Source organism: Oxyura jamaicensis, chromosome 4, assembly GCF_011077185.1.
Source record: "Oxyura jamaicensis isolate SHBP4307 breed ruddy duck chromosome 4, BPBGC_Ojam_1.0, whole genome shotgun sequence".
NCBI lineage: Eukaryota > Metazoa > Chordata > Aves > Anseriformes > Anatidae > Oxyura > Oxyura jamaicensis.
The window spans coordinates 68,115,980-68,135,519 of record NC_048896.1 but is presented as its reverse complement, the minus strand read 5'-3'; the positions used below and the strand labels follow the sequence as shown (position 1 = coordinate 68,135,519).

The window sequence follows — 19,540 nt, the reverse complement described above, 5'->3', positions numbered from 1 at the left end:
TGGTCATCCAGGAAATACTCTGCACACAGTTTGAGGAAGATTTGGAAATCAATCTGCCCCTATGCCCCCATCAGCCTCCATCAATGACACCTGCTCCAAAGCCAATAAAAGACATATATCCTACCATCCTCCTCTTCCACGTCGCTGAGGGACCGCTCCTCCACAAACCCAGAACTTGCTGAGCTCTGGCTGCTCGTGATGCTGTCTAAGCGTTGCTTTAGGTCCGTGGAGATGTCCCCAACGTAGTTCTCCTTCCCCTGCCGAAACCTGGCACTTTTAGTCTAGCCAGGGAGGGGAGGTGGGAGAAATCAGAAACAGAAAGCGTATCAGAAGCTTCCCCAGGAGAGGCAATGATGTTCTCCATAGGCACATACTGGGATGTTCCACATCATGGGCACCACCTCACAGCACCATGACAGCCTGCTCCCTCAGCCTCCCAGCCACCCTCCACCGCCATCTATTCATGCTTCAGAAGAAATCAACACTGACAAGTGTCAGGCTTCTGGCTCTCTCCACCTCACACCAAGTCCCTGCTCCCCACCACCTGCAAAGCACACACAGATGCTGTCAAATCCCCTCTCATGCAATCAAGCCTCTCCATACCGCTGTTACTTTACTATTGCAAAGGCCCTTCCACTAAGCCTCTACACCTTGGCCAAAACCCTAACAGCCCTCAAAATCTGATTTATTTCCTTTTTCCCCAGAGCCACCAAACGCCTCTGGAGAGGACCCCACCCCTTCAGACTTCCTCTATCACATTTCCATTTTGTCCTGCTTCAGTTTAGTTACTTAGCTCCTGTGGCAGCACTGTTTTTTTCCATTGATGATTCCCATCTCCAACACTTGTATAAGCAAGGGTCAGCACCCTCATGAAACCCTGCCTCTTTCCTCAAGGCCCCTCAGATAGCTGTTTATCCTTTTTGCCTCACAAAAGGATGCAGCGAGTTGCCTTTGCCAATACGAAATAGTAAACAATGACTCCAAGGATGAAGAAAAATAACCCTCTGGAGAACTGACAAACAGCTTAAAGAAGCTCTGATCTAAATACGGCAGCTGCAGGGAGGCTGAAGGACAGGTCTACCAGTGCTGCAGAGCACAGCTTAGAGGCCTTTCTTTTAGCTGTGGGTGAAAATGTTTAGAGTCCCAAGCATGCTGCTCAGTACTGGGTACCCACAGCCATGGTCTTCAGTCAGCATCCAATCCTCAGATGGATCCTGCAGCTTATCCAGAAATCAGACCCTCTTGCAGAGGTGTCCAGAAATGGGCTTGGAAATGCCAACCTCCATCCTCCCCCTCCTTTCAAATCAGGATGCAAACACAAAGTGTTGTGATGAGAGCTCTCCTTCATAAAGGACTTGGGAGGTGAAAACTTCATGAAAACTCGTGGGATATATCAATTATGCAAAATGATTGACAGCACAAAATATGGGTAGCCTGGTTCAGCAACAAGCCAAGGGCAAAGTGGAAAGGATAATCATGTGATAAAAGATATCTATGGATATCTGTTGGACATAAACACAAAGCAGGGAGTGCAGTTATTTAAGGTGGTCTGGAGCTTAACTAAGAAAGGAAAAAATTCAGGCAGATAATCAGAAAAAACTTCCTGACAGATACGGCCAAACGTAGAATAATCTGCCAAGGGAAATAGTGGAAGCCCAGTTCCTTTGCACATTTTAAGCTAACAATAACAAAATAGCTATATTTCAGGGGCCAAGGGAAAGACTAGATGACCTCTAATGTCTTTGTCATCTCTCATTCCCATGAGAAGCACTGGACAGCCAGCGTCCCCAAGAACTGCCACTACACTCTACACAAGAAACAGAAAAAGTGTGTGTGGAAAAATACACCATATCAACCATTATACTGTTAATCTCAACTCCTGTACCTTGTATGGGACAAATTCACTCCTCTTGCTCCGTAGATAGGCTGACAGATTTCCAAATTTGCAATATTCCACAATCACCATGAGTGGGCCTGCATAACACATGAAGCACTTACTTAGAAAGATCATTTATACTCCACTTTACCTTGTGGCATGATCTGTGGTTAGAAAAACATGCATTCCAAAAAACATCTTACTACTTATTCAGAGGTTTAAAAAACATTGGTAATAAAAAAAAATATTGATTCCTCTTCTGTTGGAAAAAAATAGGAAAAGAAAGCGCATGCTTTTCAAAATCATAGCCTTAATGTCATATGTGAAAATGTATACTTGTGTGTTTCTAACTAAAGTGCCAATAATTGCCTATGTTAAGTCACACTGTAAGGATGCAACACGCATATCTGAATGAACTTCAGTGCAATTAATCACTCATCTGCAATACGGTACACACACGATTATCCATGCATTTTTGTCTAGGCAGTTTAAGTCCTAACAACTCAAATTAAGAATCTCAGCTTCAAACATAGATGCCTTAACATACAATCAAAATGTGGTATTTCATGCTCAAATTGCTTCATATAGACATATATTACAATGATAAATTTCCATCCTAGGTTCCAGATATGGGCCATGTCAATTTTATTATGGGATAAACAAAGAAAGAAATATTTATGGATTATGTTTCATTCAACTACTGCACTTCTGTCATGGAACTTTACTAATTAAATTCTGATCCCACAGTAAGCCAACAAGTCAGTTTCCCTGAAAAATTATTACTGAGTTACTTTACACTGAATTTCTTCCAAATTAGCGTTCAGTGCTGGATTTGTTAAATGAAACATCTGTCCTGGATTATAAAGTCGAAAAGGTTCATCCACCCAGAGCTGTACTCCAAATTGCAATCTCCCCTCCTACACACATACAGAGGCACCCACACCCCATGCAAAGTCAAGGAGGGAAGTTGCGCTGTAGCTGGTGACAAGAATAAGGCCAACTTGTGACATCTCCTACTAGATTCAGACCCAAAGACTGTTATATGTGGAGTATCTACTAGAGAAGTGAATTTGAGGTACTGATAAGCAAAGTGACAGAACAAGGGTGTTCAAGGGTTTACAACGGTGAATAAAGGGTGGAGCTGGATGTAGTACACAGGGTTTCTGAGCTCTTATTCTATCTCTGGACCTGCTCACTGTTATCAGTTGCCAACACTCAGCTTCCAAACTCAACTTTCTAGGCATCAGAAATGGCAGAAATGGAGTTTTCTTTAGTACTTTCCCAGCTGCTGAAAAGTTACTCACCTCCTGGCTTTGTGCAGGCTCCAAGTAAATTGACAACATTGAGGTGATGGCCAATATGAATGAGGATCTTCAGCTCTGACATCAGCGCTCTGTGCTCACTGTGGGTCGCACCCTCTGGAGAGATAAAACAGCACAGGTCAGAAGCATCACAGATAGAAAGGTTTTCCCCTCCAATACCTTCTCTTCCATTATTTTTCTAGCCCATCTAATGAGAAGTCTTTTTGATTGGTAGCCTACACCAGTTATGCTGCAGGACACCAACGAAAGCCAGACACGTGTATTACAAGGGTGGTTTTGCTCTGTTTTTAAACAAAGTTTGCCAAGGGCAGCACATCAGAACAGGGACACAAGCAATCTTTTTTCCTACAGACCTTTTGATCAGCTTATACTCTGCCATTTGACCCTCCCAGCCAGCCCACGCAGACAAGAAGCATTGTCCCATAGCCTCTGCTGGGGTCCACACTAGGGTCCAATGGGTTCATGGGGTCTCCATCCCCCAGGGACAGAAGGGTAGGAGGAAAGAGATGAAGGAGTGGGGAGTGGAGGGTGGAAGAGGGAACTGTCCACAGGCTGCCTGAGCACTGGCAAGCTGGAGGGACAATTATTTTAAATTTTATTGTCATTACTGCACACCCATCCCATTGCTATGAGTCTGCAGTGAGTCTTGGCAGTATACAACAACCAGTGTTATGAGCAGTGCCTGTGCTGTGTGACTGCTCACACTGTACTGTCAGAAATCCCCCAGCTTTGCCACCTGCCTCCAGCACCGCATCAATAGGATATAGCCCCTGGCCACAGGGAGCCCTATTCTGCTGTCCCACCTAAGTCATCTTTGTAGGTTTCTGGGAACCACAGCTCTGAACTCTCCTTGTCAAATGTGAGAGAGTATAATGTGATTTAAAGTGAGGAGATGCTCAAAACCACTACTTATTTTGGAATGTGTCTAAGACCCGTTGTTTGAGCCCTGCAGAAAGCTACCCTACCAGGTTACATCCAGCAAATATGGACACGTGCAAATTGTTTGCAAGTGCAAGTTTATCTTCTGAACATGGGTAAGTCTATAAATCAATGGCTACAAAACCACAGTGGCATTACCGCAATTATTGATAAGGTAAAGGTATGTACTTTACACCAACTGTTAAGCTAAATTCTTATGTGTTGTTGGTACAAATGTTATGATTGGTTTTTGTTCATTTTTCTATCTACTGGTTGTGGGATTGGCAATATCCATATATTGAGTATTCAAGGTGAAGTTTTAACCATCTTTTTTTACCTTTAAGCATCTTGACCGCCACAGTTCTGCAGGTAGCAGTTTTGTCAATCCCAAAGGCATCGGCTTCTATGACCTGGCCAAAAGCTCCACGCCCGAGAGGTTTACCTTGAATTGAGAAGATAAACAGAATCTTATTTATTTGCCTGGCACAGTGGTCAAAAGATGCAGAATAAATGGCAACTGTAAACTGAATGTATATATCAGAAATTAACAGAGAGCTAATAATGGGGAAAGGCTGCATTATATCCTACAGGACCCCAAAGCACATATAAGAGGTACTGCATCAGAGCAGCCCCAGCACCAGGAAACACCTCCTGGTGCAGAGAAGGCTTTAGAAACACTAAATGGCTCGTGCAGGGAAGACGCACCTAGCTTCAGACGGTCTCTGGGAAACTCCCACTTGCTGGCATCATAGGGGAGCCGTTCGCAGTGCTCGTCTATGGGGACTTCATCGGGATCCATGATGATTGACAAGTAGCCAGTCTTCATGTCCCCTCCATTGGCCTGGAAAATGGCATTAGTTGTAGTTGCACCGTTTTCTTGCTGGAGATGTGCAAAGTGCCAGTTTCTCACTTTGTAGCATTCTACTGTTTCCCAGAAATCCCTGGCTACCATTCCCCTATGCGATGCCATTGTGAGTCTGATCATCATTAATTACTTGCACTTTTTTTTTTTTTTTTTAATAAACAAAAACAGTTGAAACATTTTTTTTTCCTATCTTGTGGAGGCCTGTTCAATTAAAAACAAATTTCTGTGCCCACAGTTCCAGGCAAGAATGTTATGGCATGCAGAGAAAATATGCGTCTGTTGATTTAAGAACAATAGAAAGAAACAACACAAAAGGACTCAAGTCAGCTTTCATTTGTCATGCAAGACCAGTGCTGATAGGACAGTACAAGAATTTTTTCATTACCCGCTTAACGGTCCGGAGGATGATTACAAGAAGCAACCAGAAGAACATGGCAATCACTGCAGTGCCAACAAGGATAATGAGCTCCAGATTTGTTTTCTCTTCAGCGCCTGGGAAGAAATAAATGAATATCTGAGTGATAGTTGGAAGCTATTGGTTTTGTTCATTCATTATATCACAGAATGGAGGTCCTTGTTCTGAAGGTTTGTTTTAAAAGTGCAACATGGGGCAAGGAAACGAAAGCAAAACAAAACAAAAAGCTTGTTTTTTATGTTGGAATATGCTTAGTTTTGTGTGGTTTTACATGCCACACGATTTCTTAGCACCAGTTTTTTTCCATGGACAGTATCTGGACCTTTGGCAGCCAATAAAAAGTAAAATCTCTCATTTTAAAAATAAATCATTGCTTCAGAATACCAAAAATGAAAGATTCTTTCTCCAGAACTAGAAAAAAAAATACATCATGTAGGAAATAAAGTACTGAGAATGAGCCAGAGAACAATCTCTTTCTTGTCTCTTTACATGCTTCAGCTGAGGCATGAAAAAACACGGTTTTATAACAACACATGAAAATAAGAACTTATAACAACACTAATAATGTGCAGGAGCAGCTCTCTTCCTTGGCTCCCATTCCCCACATCATACTCATGTATTTTCACCCCTTGCACCACACGGATTTTCCTGCACACCCCATTGCATGACCCCAGTGAGCTCCACTGTACACTTCTTGAAGAGAAACAGGATGTCATACACAGATTTCCAACTTTACAGACCGGTAGATCATTCCTAACCAAATTTACCACCTCAGCCGAAAGCTAGATTAATGTCATCTGCAGATAAGTTTCACGCCACATAAGCATTGTTGCCCAACATCTTAATATCCTAACAGAAGCTATGAGAATATCAGGATACTGCTTTAATTACCTTAATGTAAGAGAATGAACTATCATCCTGACTTACAAGACAGAGATCTGTGAAGGACTCAGTGACTAGTTTTTGTAAACATGCTTGTATAAAAGAAAAGGAGCTTTTAGTTCAGGGTTTCTAATTGCAAAGTCCTAGCTCTCGGTGGCAAGTTCATCATGGTTCCAGTTACTAAGACTGCAGACTGTCTTCTTGTTAGGGTTTTTTGTTTGCTATTGAGGACTGCATTTTGTCGTGCCTCAGTCAGATTGGAACAAGTGAGAGATGAGTCTCACAAACACGTTTAGAGCTTAGTGGACAAAGCATGGAGTTCCCTTATCCCAAACCACTACATGTTCCTGTCATTGAAATTGAATGGCAGTCAAAACAGAGTGCACAAAATCTTCACTCTGTTCTTCTTATTTTGGTGATCACAACCTGGAAATAAGCTGACACTAACCTTCCACTGCAAAAAATGCCAGTGCTTTCGTGCATCCAAGGACATTGCAGGCAAGACAGGTGTATAGACCTCCATCTTCTTTCCTCACTCTACGTATAGTTAATGTTTTGTTTCCATCTTTCAAAACGATACCTAGGGAAAAAAGAAAAACATTATTCTTAGTTCTGCTATTTTTATGCCAGTTCATATGAAAAATTAAAAATGAAACTTTTTGAGATGAAAATCAAAAGCGAGCCCTATGAAAGGAAGTCCTTAAGTGGTAGAAAATTCATAACACAATATCAGTCCCTCACCTGAATCTTCAACAAGTGTTTCATTATTTTTAAACCACATGATGTTTGGAGGAGGAATGCCATTTGCTGTGCATGACACTTCTATGGTTTCACCAATGTTTGTTGTTTGATTTTCCAGATTTCCTACAATTGTGGGTGCCATGGTCTCTGTTGGTATGAAAACAAGGTAAAATCACTGATGATTTAAAAAAGCATCTATTTTTGCAGTAATAGCACTTGAAGATGCACTACTCATTTGGCCCAGTAGTGACATGTCAAATTATTTTATAACACCAATATCTGCAGTGTTCATGTTAAGATTATGGTTAATCTTCAACAGAACATGAGAGAAATCACATTAGCCAAGAAAATTTTAACAACACTGATGTAATCTGCTTTAAACCATTTAATTTGTAACTGTTAAGGCTGCTAAGGGAAGAGGGAATAGGTGAGAAATTGCTCCCCTCCCATTTCTAGTTACAGGCTCATTATGAGAAGTCGGCTGTCCATCAGACATTCATTCAGGGCAACCCATGAAGATGTGCAGGTATTTTAATGAATCAGTACCACAGCTGCCTAACAAGGCTAGACATCTAGGCTCTCAAACAAAGTCGTCATTATTTGTGTGAAAAGCTAATTGATTACCAGCTTGTGTTGCTTGCACTTGAATTACTTCCAATCCACGATTCAATGGCACAATGCGGTAGTGCTAGTGCCACAAATATACACATGCATTTACAGCTGGAGGGAAAAAAGTGTTTTGAAAAGTAAAACTGAGAAGTTATTGAGCTAAATACATGCTGTTATTTGTGCAAAAAGCCAAACTCATCTCTTAGCACGGCACAGCAGTATGATCAATGCTGCTTCATGGGTGTAGATGGGATGGTAAGTCCCTGCTGTCCAGCCACACCCAGAGCTCACCATCAGACAGCACATGCAAGTCAGATTTTGGCATCTTCCTGCCACTACTGCAGCTGTTTGCATATGCAGCCACACATTTCAGGTCATGGTAAGAGATCCATACCTTGAACAGTGAGGTGCTTTACCAGGCAGTGCTGTGTTTTGGCCTTTTTGTCCTGAGCGATGCACACATAGTCCCCTCCATCCTGGAGAGTGATGTTACGGAGGATGAGCTCTAAGGTGATATTTTCACCATTGATATTTGAAACGGTTGCATTCAGCTTCTGAAGGGCATTGAGGTTCTTGCAGACAGGCATGGGCAGCCCACCAAAGGGCGCCTGAGAAGCATGAGCACTGAGTTTGTACCACGATAGCTTCTCAAAGGTGAATTTATCTGCTGTGCACTGTAAAGACATGTTATCCTTCTCTGTCAGTTGACCCCGAGGCTGGAGATTAATTTCAAGACCCCCTGCAAGTTTAAAAACAAAATAAATTCCTATTAGGTTGTACATTTTGTTGCCAACATTAACTTGAAAAAGACATTTTATAAACACAGCCTTATCCTCATCTCATCTAGTTTTAAATGAGGAAACAAAACACTGACAAAGCAATTAATCACTTATGCAAAGAGTACAATCTCATTCAAAGTAGTACATTTATATGGAACAAAGAAAGGCTTGTGTAATGAATATAGTTCTCCTTCCTACAGAAATTTATGACAACCAATGATGATTCTTAGTACTACTATATAGTTTCTTTTTTTGCTGTGGATTAAAATATTATTTCAAGTGAATACGGGGATTTTCAAGAAGACAGAAGCTCTCTGCCACCAGTTTTGAAAATGCTAGTCTTAGCATTTATCTACACTCATTTTGGAAACTAACATAATTTCTCTCTAGCTCTTTTAAATGTCTGCAAAATCCCAACAGCAGTCACTCTGAGGGTATTAGTGCCCATTTTGCACCAGTTTCATGGGACTGCCACTCCACTGATGCCAGCAGAACCAGTCTCTTGGCTGAAGATAGTTGGTGACTTTAAAGACTGCATTAGGAAAACCTTCAGTAACCCTAAAGGGTTAAAAGATTTTGTAGAGGACAGGAATCAGATAGTAGTGTTGAAGCACGTCTAAATAGTGAAGCAGACAAAAAAACAAACAAACAAACAAACAAAAAAAAAAACCATTAATTTAGCATGACTTCTCAAAAAGGTATACTTACTGGTGACATGAAAGGAGATAACTCTCTCACTTGACCCAGCTCTGTTTGTAGCCGTGCATCTATACAAAGCAGATACGTTTGCTGCTTGAATCACAAGGGTGCTCACGGTCTGCAAAAGAACAATCGAGTAGTTTCATACCACATCCGTGCTGAAGTACCTATGTGAGCCTGACCACCACAGCAGGTCAGCAAAGTGCTCTGCGAGTATCTGCACAACCGAAAATCAATCCACAGCACAAATCCAAAGCACAGACATTTACATTTTTTCTCTTAGGTGTGTAACAATCAGACAAAATAAAACAACAAAAAGCAGGCTCTGGTGTATATGTCAATAAATACTATGCCTACAACTTTTTCTGCTCTTCAGTTTCCCCAGCTTCTCCTTACTAACCTCAACTAACTTCAAGCCCCTAAGACATAAGTACTGAAATGTAAGCAATCTAAGTTCCTCACTGAAGAGTTGCTTTGGGTAGATGTCTAAGGGGCTAAGTGTCCATCTCTGCCTATTAGCTTCTGCAGGAGCTTACAAGATCAAGTGAGAGCAGATCCCCAGGTTTCTTAGGCAAATACTCTCGACTCTCTTGATATACTACTGACATGTGGACTGCTGAACAGAACTAAACATTCCCAATCAACAGAAAAGAAAATATGCTCACCTTTGTTTTCCCAGCAATAGTAACGACTCGTTGTTTGATCTCAACCTGATTCCCTCCCTTTCTCTCCGAGATCACTTTCCACTTCCTGCATGCGTATGGATTGGCTCCCGAGCGAACTTTTCTGAGAGATAAGAAGAGACATTATCAGCCCATATTATCACCTTTTGGAGAACACTAGCCCTTCAAGAGAGCTGTTTAGTGTTCTCTTTATAATATGCAGATATTGATCTATAAATCAGATGGATCATTGGCCACAGCCTACGTATGGGAGAAAAAAGTATGTTTTTTGAAACATTTCTGTTAAATTGTACCCTATAACCTTCTGAGACCTTTGTGCTCTGTAAAATAAGAAACCCTCAAGCTGAAAGGTGAATTTCCTAATTAATCTGCCTGTGTCAGCTCAATCAGGATGCTTGGAGGGAAGCGGCTATTCTGGGAACAAACCTCCATTCAAAAATGGATGATTCAAGTTAATTTAGTTCAAAGGAAGACAGAAAGACATAGAAATCACTGAACTCCCTACAAGAATTTCTTGGGGACAGTAGCCATTGTGTAGGAAACAACCAGGCACCAAAGGAAGAAACTAGTGGAAATCATTTTGAAAACAACAACAGGAAAGAAGAATGCTTTTTTTTTTCTTGCCTGTTTTTTTAAAAAAGGAAATCTGGGCTTATGGCAGGCCCAGATAAGGGAAGCTGCATGAATCTCAGTCAGGCACTCTCTCTATCATTCCCCAACATCAATCAGAGCGCTTCCTCTGAGAGACACTTTCACACAGATAAAGAGCACCGTCACATTCAGCACTTGAGCGTAAGGAAAAAAAAAAGAACAACAAAACACAAAGATCTGCAATTAGCATAAACAGCAAATTTCCTGTGTTTGGGATTGAGTTTTAGGCCTGCAGCCCAATGGGGGATCTGACGGGGGGCACAGAGATAGCTGTGCTCGAAACCCAGCATGAGCCAAGGTGCCCTTCAAGAAGGCTTGAAGGCAACAAGCAAGGGCTGCCAGCTCCTCGCCGTGGGTGGCCCTTGTCTCTCTGACTCCCTGCCTACAACTACCTCATCAGAGCCTGGCTGCCTATCAAGCACAACAATCTTCTTCATTGGTGACGGGGCTAATTTTGGCCATGCTATACTGCGTGATGTCACTTGGAGCCTAGAGTCGCCATCAGCAAAAGCTCTGCCTTGACTCAAAAGGGAGCAAAACCAAATCCTGGGGCTGAACCCTTTAGTGTCCACCACTCTCCATCCAGTCCTATATCATCCCAGTGACCTCCCAGACCTGTAATTGCCACTCACTGGGGGCTAAAAGTGCACTCCTCCTCCAGCTGCCAGTACCACAGGACAGCGGTGGGCGGCGGGACGGCGTAGACAGTGCAGGTGAGCACCTGCGTTGAGCCGTACTTGTAGGAGTCGACGGGGGCCATCAGCGCGTTCTCACCGATCTGGGGGGGCACTGGAGGAGAAAACAGGCAGTTACATCCCCTGAGGCTCCCCAGCATCACAGTGTACTTGTGCCCCGTGTCACTTCATCCCTGGAGAAGCTGGGGACGTTTGAGTGCAATGCAAAGTACCTCCAAGGGACAAGAATATATTGGGAAGAGGTGAACTTGCTCAACACCTCCAGGATCAGGACCTCAAGATGCAATGTTTAATATCTCCAGTAAAATCTCCCTTCATTACCCCCAGGTTTAAAACATAGCTCTTGAGGTCCCATCACCATCCCCAGCCATTTAATGTATGTTATGCCCCCGTGTTTACCCTCACTGCCCTTTCTAAGACCTACTGTTTTCAAAGCACGGGAGACAGGCTGCTTCCTGGGAAGCCGGGAGGAAGAGGAGGTGGAGGAGGGCTGTGTGGGGCAGGACAGAAGATGCGGGACAGCCGGCACAGGACAGGAAGGATGGGTGAGGCAGACCAGGGCCAGGATGGAGCAGGGTGGGGGAGGACTCCAGCAGCACAGCCGGCACCGGAGAACAAGGAGGGCAGGAAAGGAACAGGACACAGAGTCAAAGAAATAACATACAGAAAACAAACAAACAAAAAAACACACCAAGCACCATCACAACAACAACAGGGGCCTGCAGCCTCTCCAGCAGCACATCCTGGAGTGAGGAGCCAAGAGAGGCGGGCCAGCTCTACATCCCCAGGGCTGGGGTTTAAGTGCTCTCCTCCAAGTCCCCAGCCCATTCATATCTTCATAGTTCTGACATGAAATCAACCCTAAGAATGGCAACACATGGCATCTACATGCAGAGGAGAGTTACCCTTGCACATCACTTACCATTCACAAGCAGGGTGAAAGTATGTCTCTTCTGCATCTTGTTAGTAGGGTTTGTAAGGACAACAGTATAATTCCCGGCATCCTTCTCAGTTGCTTCAGTGATTACTAATGTGTAGCCAAGCTTAACCGTATGATTTGCATTGATGGCTTTTCCATTTTTGTACCTATAGAAAAAAAGAAAAAACAAACAACACTCTGAATACTTTAGTGATATACCTCGACTAAGAATAGCTCAGTTTTTCAAACACATTGTGTCCCGATTCTTACCATTTTGCCTCTGGTGGAGGATATCCTTTAAACTTCACAGGAATTTTGACTGTATCACCTAACCTCGTCTCAACCACATTCTCCATTTTCTCCAGATGAATAAAAGGACTTTCTGGGAAAAAAAAAAAAAAAAAAAAAGCAATGGTCTTTCAGTGATGACAAAAAGTGTAACTGGTCTCCATTTGGGTTAGCATCTAACTTCAAATGACCAACAGAGGCCAGTGACAGGATGGCACTGGTAAAGCGCAGTCAGCTCCAGCTTGAGCTCTGGAGAGACAGGCCCACCATGAAAACCCAGTCCTTTCCCTCACACAAAGGAACTGAGCAGTTCCCTGCCAGGGAGCTCAGGGAAGCAGAGACCAGACTCAGCTCTCAGGGCAGCACACTAATTGTCAAATCTAGTGCTTTACTGAGCCACAATGACTTTGTGGCCAAAGAAGGAATTCTGAGGACTGCTCAGCTGCAGAGCATCTCCTTTTCATCCTTTGCAGTACTTTTATTTATATATATCATAAAATTGGCTTTACTGACTCATTCCAGAAAAAAAAAAAAAAGTATTCAAAACTACAATATAATAGTTATATATTTGAGATGAGGCTGAACATATGTACTCAAACCTCAGCAGTCACAGAACGTTTTGAAATGATTTGTCCTACTTGCTTTAAATTTGCATGCAGTCTAACACAGCAACTAGCCTTTTGGCTAAGATTTAGGATAGTATTGATGTGATATCTGGTATGCTCATTATAGGAAATGATCTAGTTTTGGCTCATGAAAAGAAATAGAAAGAACCCAGGAAAAAAAATGAGTGTATCTCGAATCACTGTTCTACATAATAATTTTGAATGTTAAAACACACACACACATATATGTATGTATATCTATCTATATATAAAATTTTCTGGCCTCTGAAATTAGACACAGAAAAACAGCATCCTTCAAAATACAAAACCCTTTGTCTGACTCAGTAATAAAAAATGGGCCATTCTCATGCTGACTATTTTTTTCTAGAAGTAAGCCAGTGGAGCCACTGGGGCTGTGCCCAAGACGGGCTTGAGAAAAGGCTGTAGGATGTGGCCTCGTACTTATCTCTGCAGTTAGTCAAAGTTGTTTCCTTTGCATCATTTCCGTATGACCAGAACTTGATTTAACTCAACTACTCATAATGTAAAAGCCAAAAGTTTTATTTGCCTAGCTTCATTCATGCTGACCCAGACCCTTGCCCCACAGAGCCACCAGGACCTCACTTATGTTCACCTGGTGTGAGAACAACCCTTACACGACGTCATCTATGCTAATTCAGCCCTCCTCAAGATCATGACAGAAGAGGACAGGAGGTTTACTTAAGTTAATTCTGCTGCCCATTTTCCCATGGGATTTTAGATATTTTAGTAACTTTTCTTTAAAAAGTTATCATTAGATAAGCTTGTGGTATAAAAATAATCCTACTCAAGAACAGACTAGTGGGTGTGAGAGAGGTACTGTAGCTGCAGTTTGGTTCATTTCTGACATTTGATTCATCACCAAATCGCCTCCTGCATCCACATTACCCATCCAAAAGCTGCGATAACCAACAGAACTGAAGTGGAAAGTGCCATACCATGGATAATGAAGTAGCTGCTGTTCTTCATGTTCATACGGCCACTGGATGCTGCACAGGTGTATCGACCTTTGTCACTTAAGTTCACACTGTCAATGGTCAGAGTGCTTACAAACTTCTTTATTTCTCCTGCAGTGGTTTTTAAATCTCTTATAGTTGCACGCTTTTCCTGTAATAGAAAAGAGACAGGTGTTGGGGAGTTTTATTGTTTTTCTGTCATCCTTTGAACACCTGTATATATCAGCAATTTCTGAGTGTATTACCAGCTGCATTGTCAGCATTACAAAGAGGGGAGTGACATTGTAACTAAACCAAATTGTGCTGTGATGTTGGCATCTTTCAGTTACTATGGTTTTACCTTGATAGAAGGGTAGTCCCATTTAAAGTCAATCCCCACATTCAGCTCCGTCCTTACGGTACAGTTGAGAACCAGTTTTTCTCCTACTGCCAGCTCCACCTGGTAGTGTGGGTTCATCGTCAGGTCGTAAATCCTGTATCCTATAGGAAGAAAAAGGCACACAGAAAATATTGAGGGGTACAGCACCCAGCACTGACTTTCCCAAGTGAATTCACTGAAACTACCACTAAAACCACAGCTATGAAGAGGCACCTCAACACCCTAGCACAGCATGATGACTGGCATGCAAAGGAGCCTGGAAGGAAGGGCAAGCCTCTCCCGAACATTTCCTACATGTGATGTGAGAGCCACATCAGACAGTGTCATGACAGGACATACACAGGAGAAATTCAACGAGTAGCTGCCACCTCCAAACAGCATGGGAACAAACCGTGGTGATCTTGGAGGTCTCTCCCAGCCTAGATGAAACCCCACTCCCCATCATGGCACTGCAGCTCAGGAGGTGGAATTTCTGGGTTTTGATGAACCGTTGACAAAATATAACAGTAAAGCACAAATTCCCTTCAGGGTGAGGACACAGGTCTGAAGGCACACAAGACAACCTAATTCCTAGTGTGACCTTCAGATCCCCCATTCCCTTGGTACGCTCTCACAGAAACTCCTTTCCATCTGCTGCTGATGGATGCCTGCCTCTAGCTCCCTTCAATAATGTCTTGGATCCTGAACAAGCAAATAAAGTAGGGAAGGGAGTGATTTTAGGAAAAAAGGCTTGCATTGTTGGGAAAAAAAAAATCCCTGTCAACTTATGTTAAACTAAAAATAGAAGCACTCGTCCCAGTGATGAACTAGAAAGAACACAATACACTGCATTTAACAGAAAAGTAATATATATTACAACATCCATTTTGCATTAGCTGCATTGTCAGTATTGAATAACCTACAGTCCAACCAAATGTAATTGGTTCAGCGTGTTGTAGCAAGCAAGATAAGGTTGGCTATAGAGAAAAAAGCATTGGCTTACCTACAACTGCAACTATGTATATCACAGACTGGTAGCTTTCATTGTCTATTTTGGCTTCACAGAAGACCATGCCCGCGTAGTTGATCAGATGACTGGGTATAGTGAAGCCTTTTTTATTATCCCACGAAATCGATTTACCATCAGGAACAAATATCTTTTCTGGATATTTCTGTTTGAAATAGTGATAAAATACACAGTTAGATAGCAACATCAAACAACCATCAAACAATTTTCAAGCGCAACATTCCCCATAACGGCAGGATCCCTGTTTTAACATCTTAGCTCAGGCAATCCTCCTTTTGCAGGCAACCACTCCACTCTCAGAGCACAGGACCATGGATGAGTAAGGTTACAGCACTCACCTTCTAACCACAGGCTGCAAAACTCCCAAGGAGGAAAAGCAGTTTTCAAGAAACACGTTTATACTTCAAGCAATGTATTTATGTCACAGTCATTTCAACTAACTCTTAAAATAATAATGGGCTTTTTCCTTACCGCGTGTAGAGAGACATTGAGATTTGATACGGTTCCCAGGCATGGTACGACCACAGTTTTATTCTTGGTGATGTATACAATGCCAAGCTGATCGCTAACTGAAGTCACAAATGGAGATCTGTAATCTAGAAGAATATTCAATTGGTAAATGAATATTATTTGTCCTGCAGTCAGGAAGGAAACTTCCTCCAATTTTTTTTCTTTCCCTATTTATTTATTCTCAAATCAGTTTTATTCTTTTTTTTTATTTGGTAAAACACTGAAATGATGAGACTAAAAAGGGAGGATGTATTTTGACAGCCCCCCAGATTCACAATACCATTATTTTCAAAACATTTATCAGCAGCAGTACACACTTTGGAGAATAGCTTCCTGCCACCGCAGTCTTTGTGCCGACACAAATCTGATTTACCCTACTGTGACTTTTCTTGCGTAAGTATTACAGGAAATACCAGTTAAAAGCAGTGACATGCTACACTGGCTCCCCTGATGGTAGCATCCTTTTCAAAGTCGGTCAAAAAAATGTAAGTTCGTAAGCTTATAAAACAAGCTAACCTGTGCATGTAATTGCATCCTATTTTTAAAAATGGTAAGTTACAAGAAAAATGAGACAGGGTGGACCAGACAATGGGAACCAGGTAGATGTCTCAGTGTCTGAATGTGCCTTCTTAAAGAGAAGGCTTTGCTCTGTCTGGTACACACAACAGTATTCCTATCAGCCAGAGTGTGAAAACTTGGCATTTGAAACCTAGATAGATCTTACTGCTACAGACAGTGCATGCATGGAAGCTTATGTGTGTTTTTTTTTTCTTTAACAGTATCAGGTAGTGAAAGCTGTAAAGGGATCTGTTTTACTGAAAATACAATCTACATAATCCCTCTCATATGAAACTCCTGCTGAGGTCAGTGATAGCTCAGCTTCATGAGGACAGAGTACAGCAGATATGTGTATGTTAAGTTCTGGATGGAAGAGAATGCAGACCAAGCACTGTATATGGGGGGTCAATTTAAAATTACAGGTACACAGAATTTTCTCTTGATAAGTAGCATGCTGGCATGTAATTGCTCAACACAAAAATAGGAAAAGCAACAGTTTCATAGGATTGGAAATTCAAGGATTAGGAAATGATAATGTCAAAAGTGTTTTGAGATATTCAATACCCTTTTTTTTCTTGTGAGGCTAGGGGAAGAGCCATGTGAGAACTGCGTAAGCACTTACCTTGAACATAGACGTAAATGGTTGTGGCTGCCTGGTTGTCCCTGTAAAGGCACCTGTAGTCCCCCGTGTCATTGCCAATGACTCTGAGGAGGGTAAGAGTCTTGCAGTAGGGGCCGTCACTGCAGTTCGTCACAGAGATACGCTTCTCGGCACTGCTCTGGTTGTTTGGCCAGGACCAGTACAGAGCTCTCTGGCCGCTGGAAAAGCAAACGTTAGGGGAGCGTGAGCACATCACGAGCATCGGTACCAATGCCAAGCTGTGAACCTCAGCCCTGCTATCTCTTATGGTCTCTGGAGAAGAACTGCCTGCATCCCATCCCATGGAGCATCTGACCATGCAGGATAAATTCACCTCAGTGGACCTATTGTAAATACCTGTAAGGAAGCTACCTGAGAACAAAGTTGTGATGAATCTAAGTCACACAGCACTCAGATCCCTCCTGTGTCATGCTAAGCCTTCTCTGAAGCATTTTATATGCCGTACTACAAAAATCTGCCAGGGGAAAGCTACATGAGGGGCAGTAAGGGAGGGGGGCAGATCAGGAGCAATGATGGGGGAGAGACAGAATCACCTCCAATTTCGTACAAAAGCTCACTACGTAAATCACCCTACCAAAATGACACTGGACAGATTTGTCCTTACCTGCAAGTAATGTTTAGAGTATCATTTGCTGTTATGGTGAGGACATCTTTTTGGATGCTGAGACTTGGCTGATCCAGAGCAATAAACAAACCTGCAAAAACAGGTATAGAAAAACCTCAGATCAATGCAATGACAAAAGCAAATGCTAACTCAACCAGAACAGCATCATATACAAGTTTTTAGGCAGTATGCTTTAAGCAGACACTTTCCCATCACCTACTTAACAGGGAAGGGTAAATAATGACTTTTCACACATCCCAGAAAGTTCAGAAACTCTGTCATAACAGGAAGCCCAGGCAGATGGTCAGGAGCTAGCTGCAGAGCACGACAATTCAGCCGGCCAGGGTGGAGTTCCTGTTTTCTTGCGTTGCGAACTTCAAGGTCTAACGAGAGGATGTGGGACATTGAAATAAAGTGAACCTACATCTGATGATCTCACTCCCTGGGGAAAGGGATTACCAGATTTTCTTATAATAAATCGAGCACACTTACACTCTTTGAGGCCACCGATCAATGAATTCCGTTAAGAAACCTTTGTTTTTTAATGCATTTTGCCAGGAACTGAAGCTTCCACGCACCCAGGGGTGCTTTCCTTCACCCCGAACCCGCTGCCCCCCCTTGCCTCCGAAGCAAAACCCCCTGGCCCAGAGGCGCTGCCCCCACCGGGCTGCCCCCCTCCTCCACCCCCAGCCCGAGCATCACCTGTGGGCAGCACGGGGAGGGACCCCCAACCCTCGGCGGGCCACGATGGGTGGCGAGGAGGCGATGCCGAGCCGGCAGCCTCCTCCCCTCGCCCCGCACATCCCCGCGCCGCAGCCGCCGGCATCCCCGGCAGGTTGCGGGGCTGAACACGGCTCCTTCCCGGGACCTCCCCCCCCGGCTCCGATGGCTTACCGGGAGCCGTGCACAGCAGCACCGCCAGCACCAGCGCCGTCCCCAGCTCCATCCCGGCCGAGCCGAGCCGAGCCGAGCCGTGCCGTGCCGAGCCGTGCCGAGCCGAGCTGCACCGAGCTGCACCGCACCGGGATGCGGGACCCCGCCGCGCCGTGCCGCCCCTCTTGCCCCCGGGGGCGGGCTCATCCCGCACGCCCCGCCCACTCTCGATAAACCACGCCCGGCCAAAATTAAGCCCCGCCTATCCACCAGCAAAGCCCCGACCCACTCTGTGCCCCCAGCTGAGGCTGGGGTCCCTCCAAGCAAAGCCCCCCCGTGCACAAGCCAGAGGATGAGTATAGGTTCCTTGGAAATGAAATCCCTGCGGCTTGCAGAAGCCACATTTCTTTTTTTTTTTTTTTTTCCAGAGATCCCATGAAATCCATGAAAAGCCAAAGAAGGCTCAGGAGGTTCAAGAAGTAGCAAGTCGGCACCATGCAAACAAAATATATTCCTATATATATATTGCTATGAGCTCTTACACCAGAAAACAGGCAGCCCTCCATCACACAGGTCATGTCAGTGACATTTTGAAATGAGTTGGGGCACTCTGAGCTGACCCTTGCTGAGACTGGGCTGCGCGTCAGGTTTATGTGTACGTGGGTTGTAAGAATTCATAGTACCCAAAGGGACACAAAGAGGTGATGAAAAATTGAGTTTCCAGCACGACTGCACAGCTCAGAGAAGGAACGACCCCTCAAAACACACAAGCCCCAGGCAGGTCATAGCACACACCTAACCGAACGGCCAACGTCAGCAGCTTATGAGTTGGGAATGTGGGGAAGTGCCCAGCTCAAAAGCACACAGAGATTTTGCTTCCCTGAGTGACCCCATTGAAATCCCAGGTCTTTACACTGTGCTTCCTCAACGGGACACAATCCTTTAGTACTTTGCTGCCAGTGTAATCTTGTTAACTAGAATAATGCTACAGGCACTGGGGCTTGACT

General features: G+C 43.6%; 1 protein-coding gene across 1 annotated transcript in view; it reads right to left on the bottom strand.

The window, feature by feature from the left end:
• Positions 1 to 18,725, bottom strand: part of KDR (kinase insert domain receptor) — a 28,102-nt gene extending 9,377 nt beyond the window's left edge. The window contains exons 1-21 of the mRNA XM_035325848.1: positions 18,555 to 18,725; positions 17,661 to 17,751; positions 17,018 to 17,214; positions 15,799 to 15,923; positions 15,304 to 15,472; positions 14,283 to 14,422; positions 13,925 to 14,093; positions 12,325 to 12,436; positions 12,058 to 12,221; positions 11,073 to 11,229; positions 9,772 to 9,892; positions 9,116 to 9,224; positions 8,023 to 8,367; positions 7,020 to 7,166; positions 6,727 to 6,858; positions 5,367 to 5,473; positions 4,822 to 4,957; positions 4,454 to 4,558; positions 3,181 to 3,294; positions 1,886 to 1,974; positions 125 to 281 (exon numbers count right to left, since the gene is read on the bottom strand). Coding sequence (XP_035181739.1) covers positions 125 to 281; positions 1,886 to 1,974; positions 3,181 to 3,294; positions 4,454 to 4,558; positions 4,822 to 4,957; positions 5,367 to 5,473; positions 6,727 to 6,858; positions 7,020 to 7,166; positions 8,023 to 8,367; positions 9,116 to 9,224; positions 9,772 to 9,892; positions 11,073 to 11,229; positions 12,058 to 12,221; positions 12,325 to 12,436; positions 13,925 to 14,093; positions 14,283 to 14,422; positions 15,304 to 15,472; positions 15,799 to 15,923; positions 17,018 to 17,214; positions 17,661 to 17,751; positions 18,555 to 18,606 — 2,938 coding nt within the window. The 5' untranslated portion in view covers positions 18,607 to 18,725. The remainder of the gene's footprint in view (positions 1 to 124; positions 282 to 1,885; positions 1,975 to 3,180; positions 3,295 to 4,453; positions 4,559 to 4,821; positions 4,958 to 5,366; positions 5,474 to 6,726; positions 6,859 to 7,019; positions 7,167 to 8,022; positions 8,368 to 9,115; positions 9,225 to 9,771; positions 9,893 to 11,072; positions 11,230 to 12,057; positions 12,222 to 12,324; positions 12,437 to 13,924; positions 14,094 to 14,282; positions 14,423 to 15,303; positions 15,473 to 15,798; positions 15,924 to 17,017; positions 17,215 to 17,660; positions 17,752 to 18,554) is intronic.
• Positions 18,726 to 19,540: the final 815 nt, after the last annotated feature.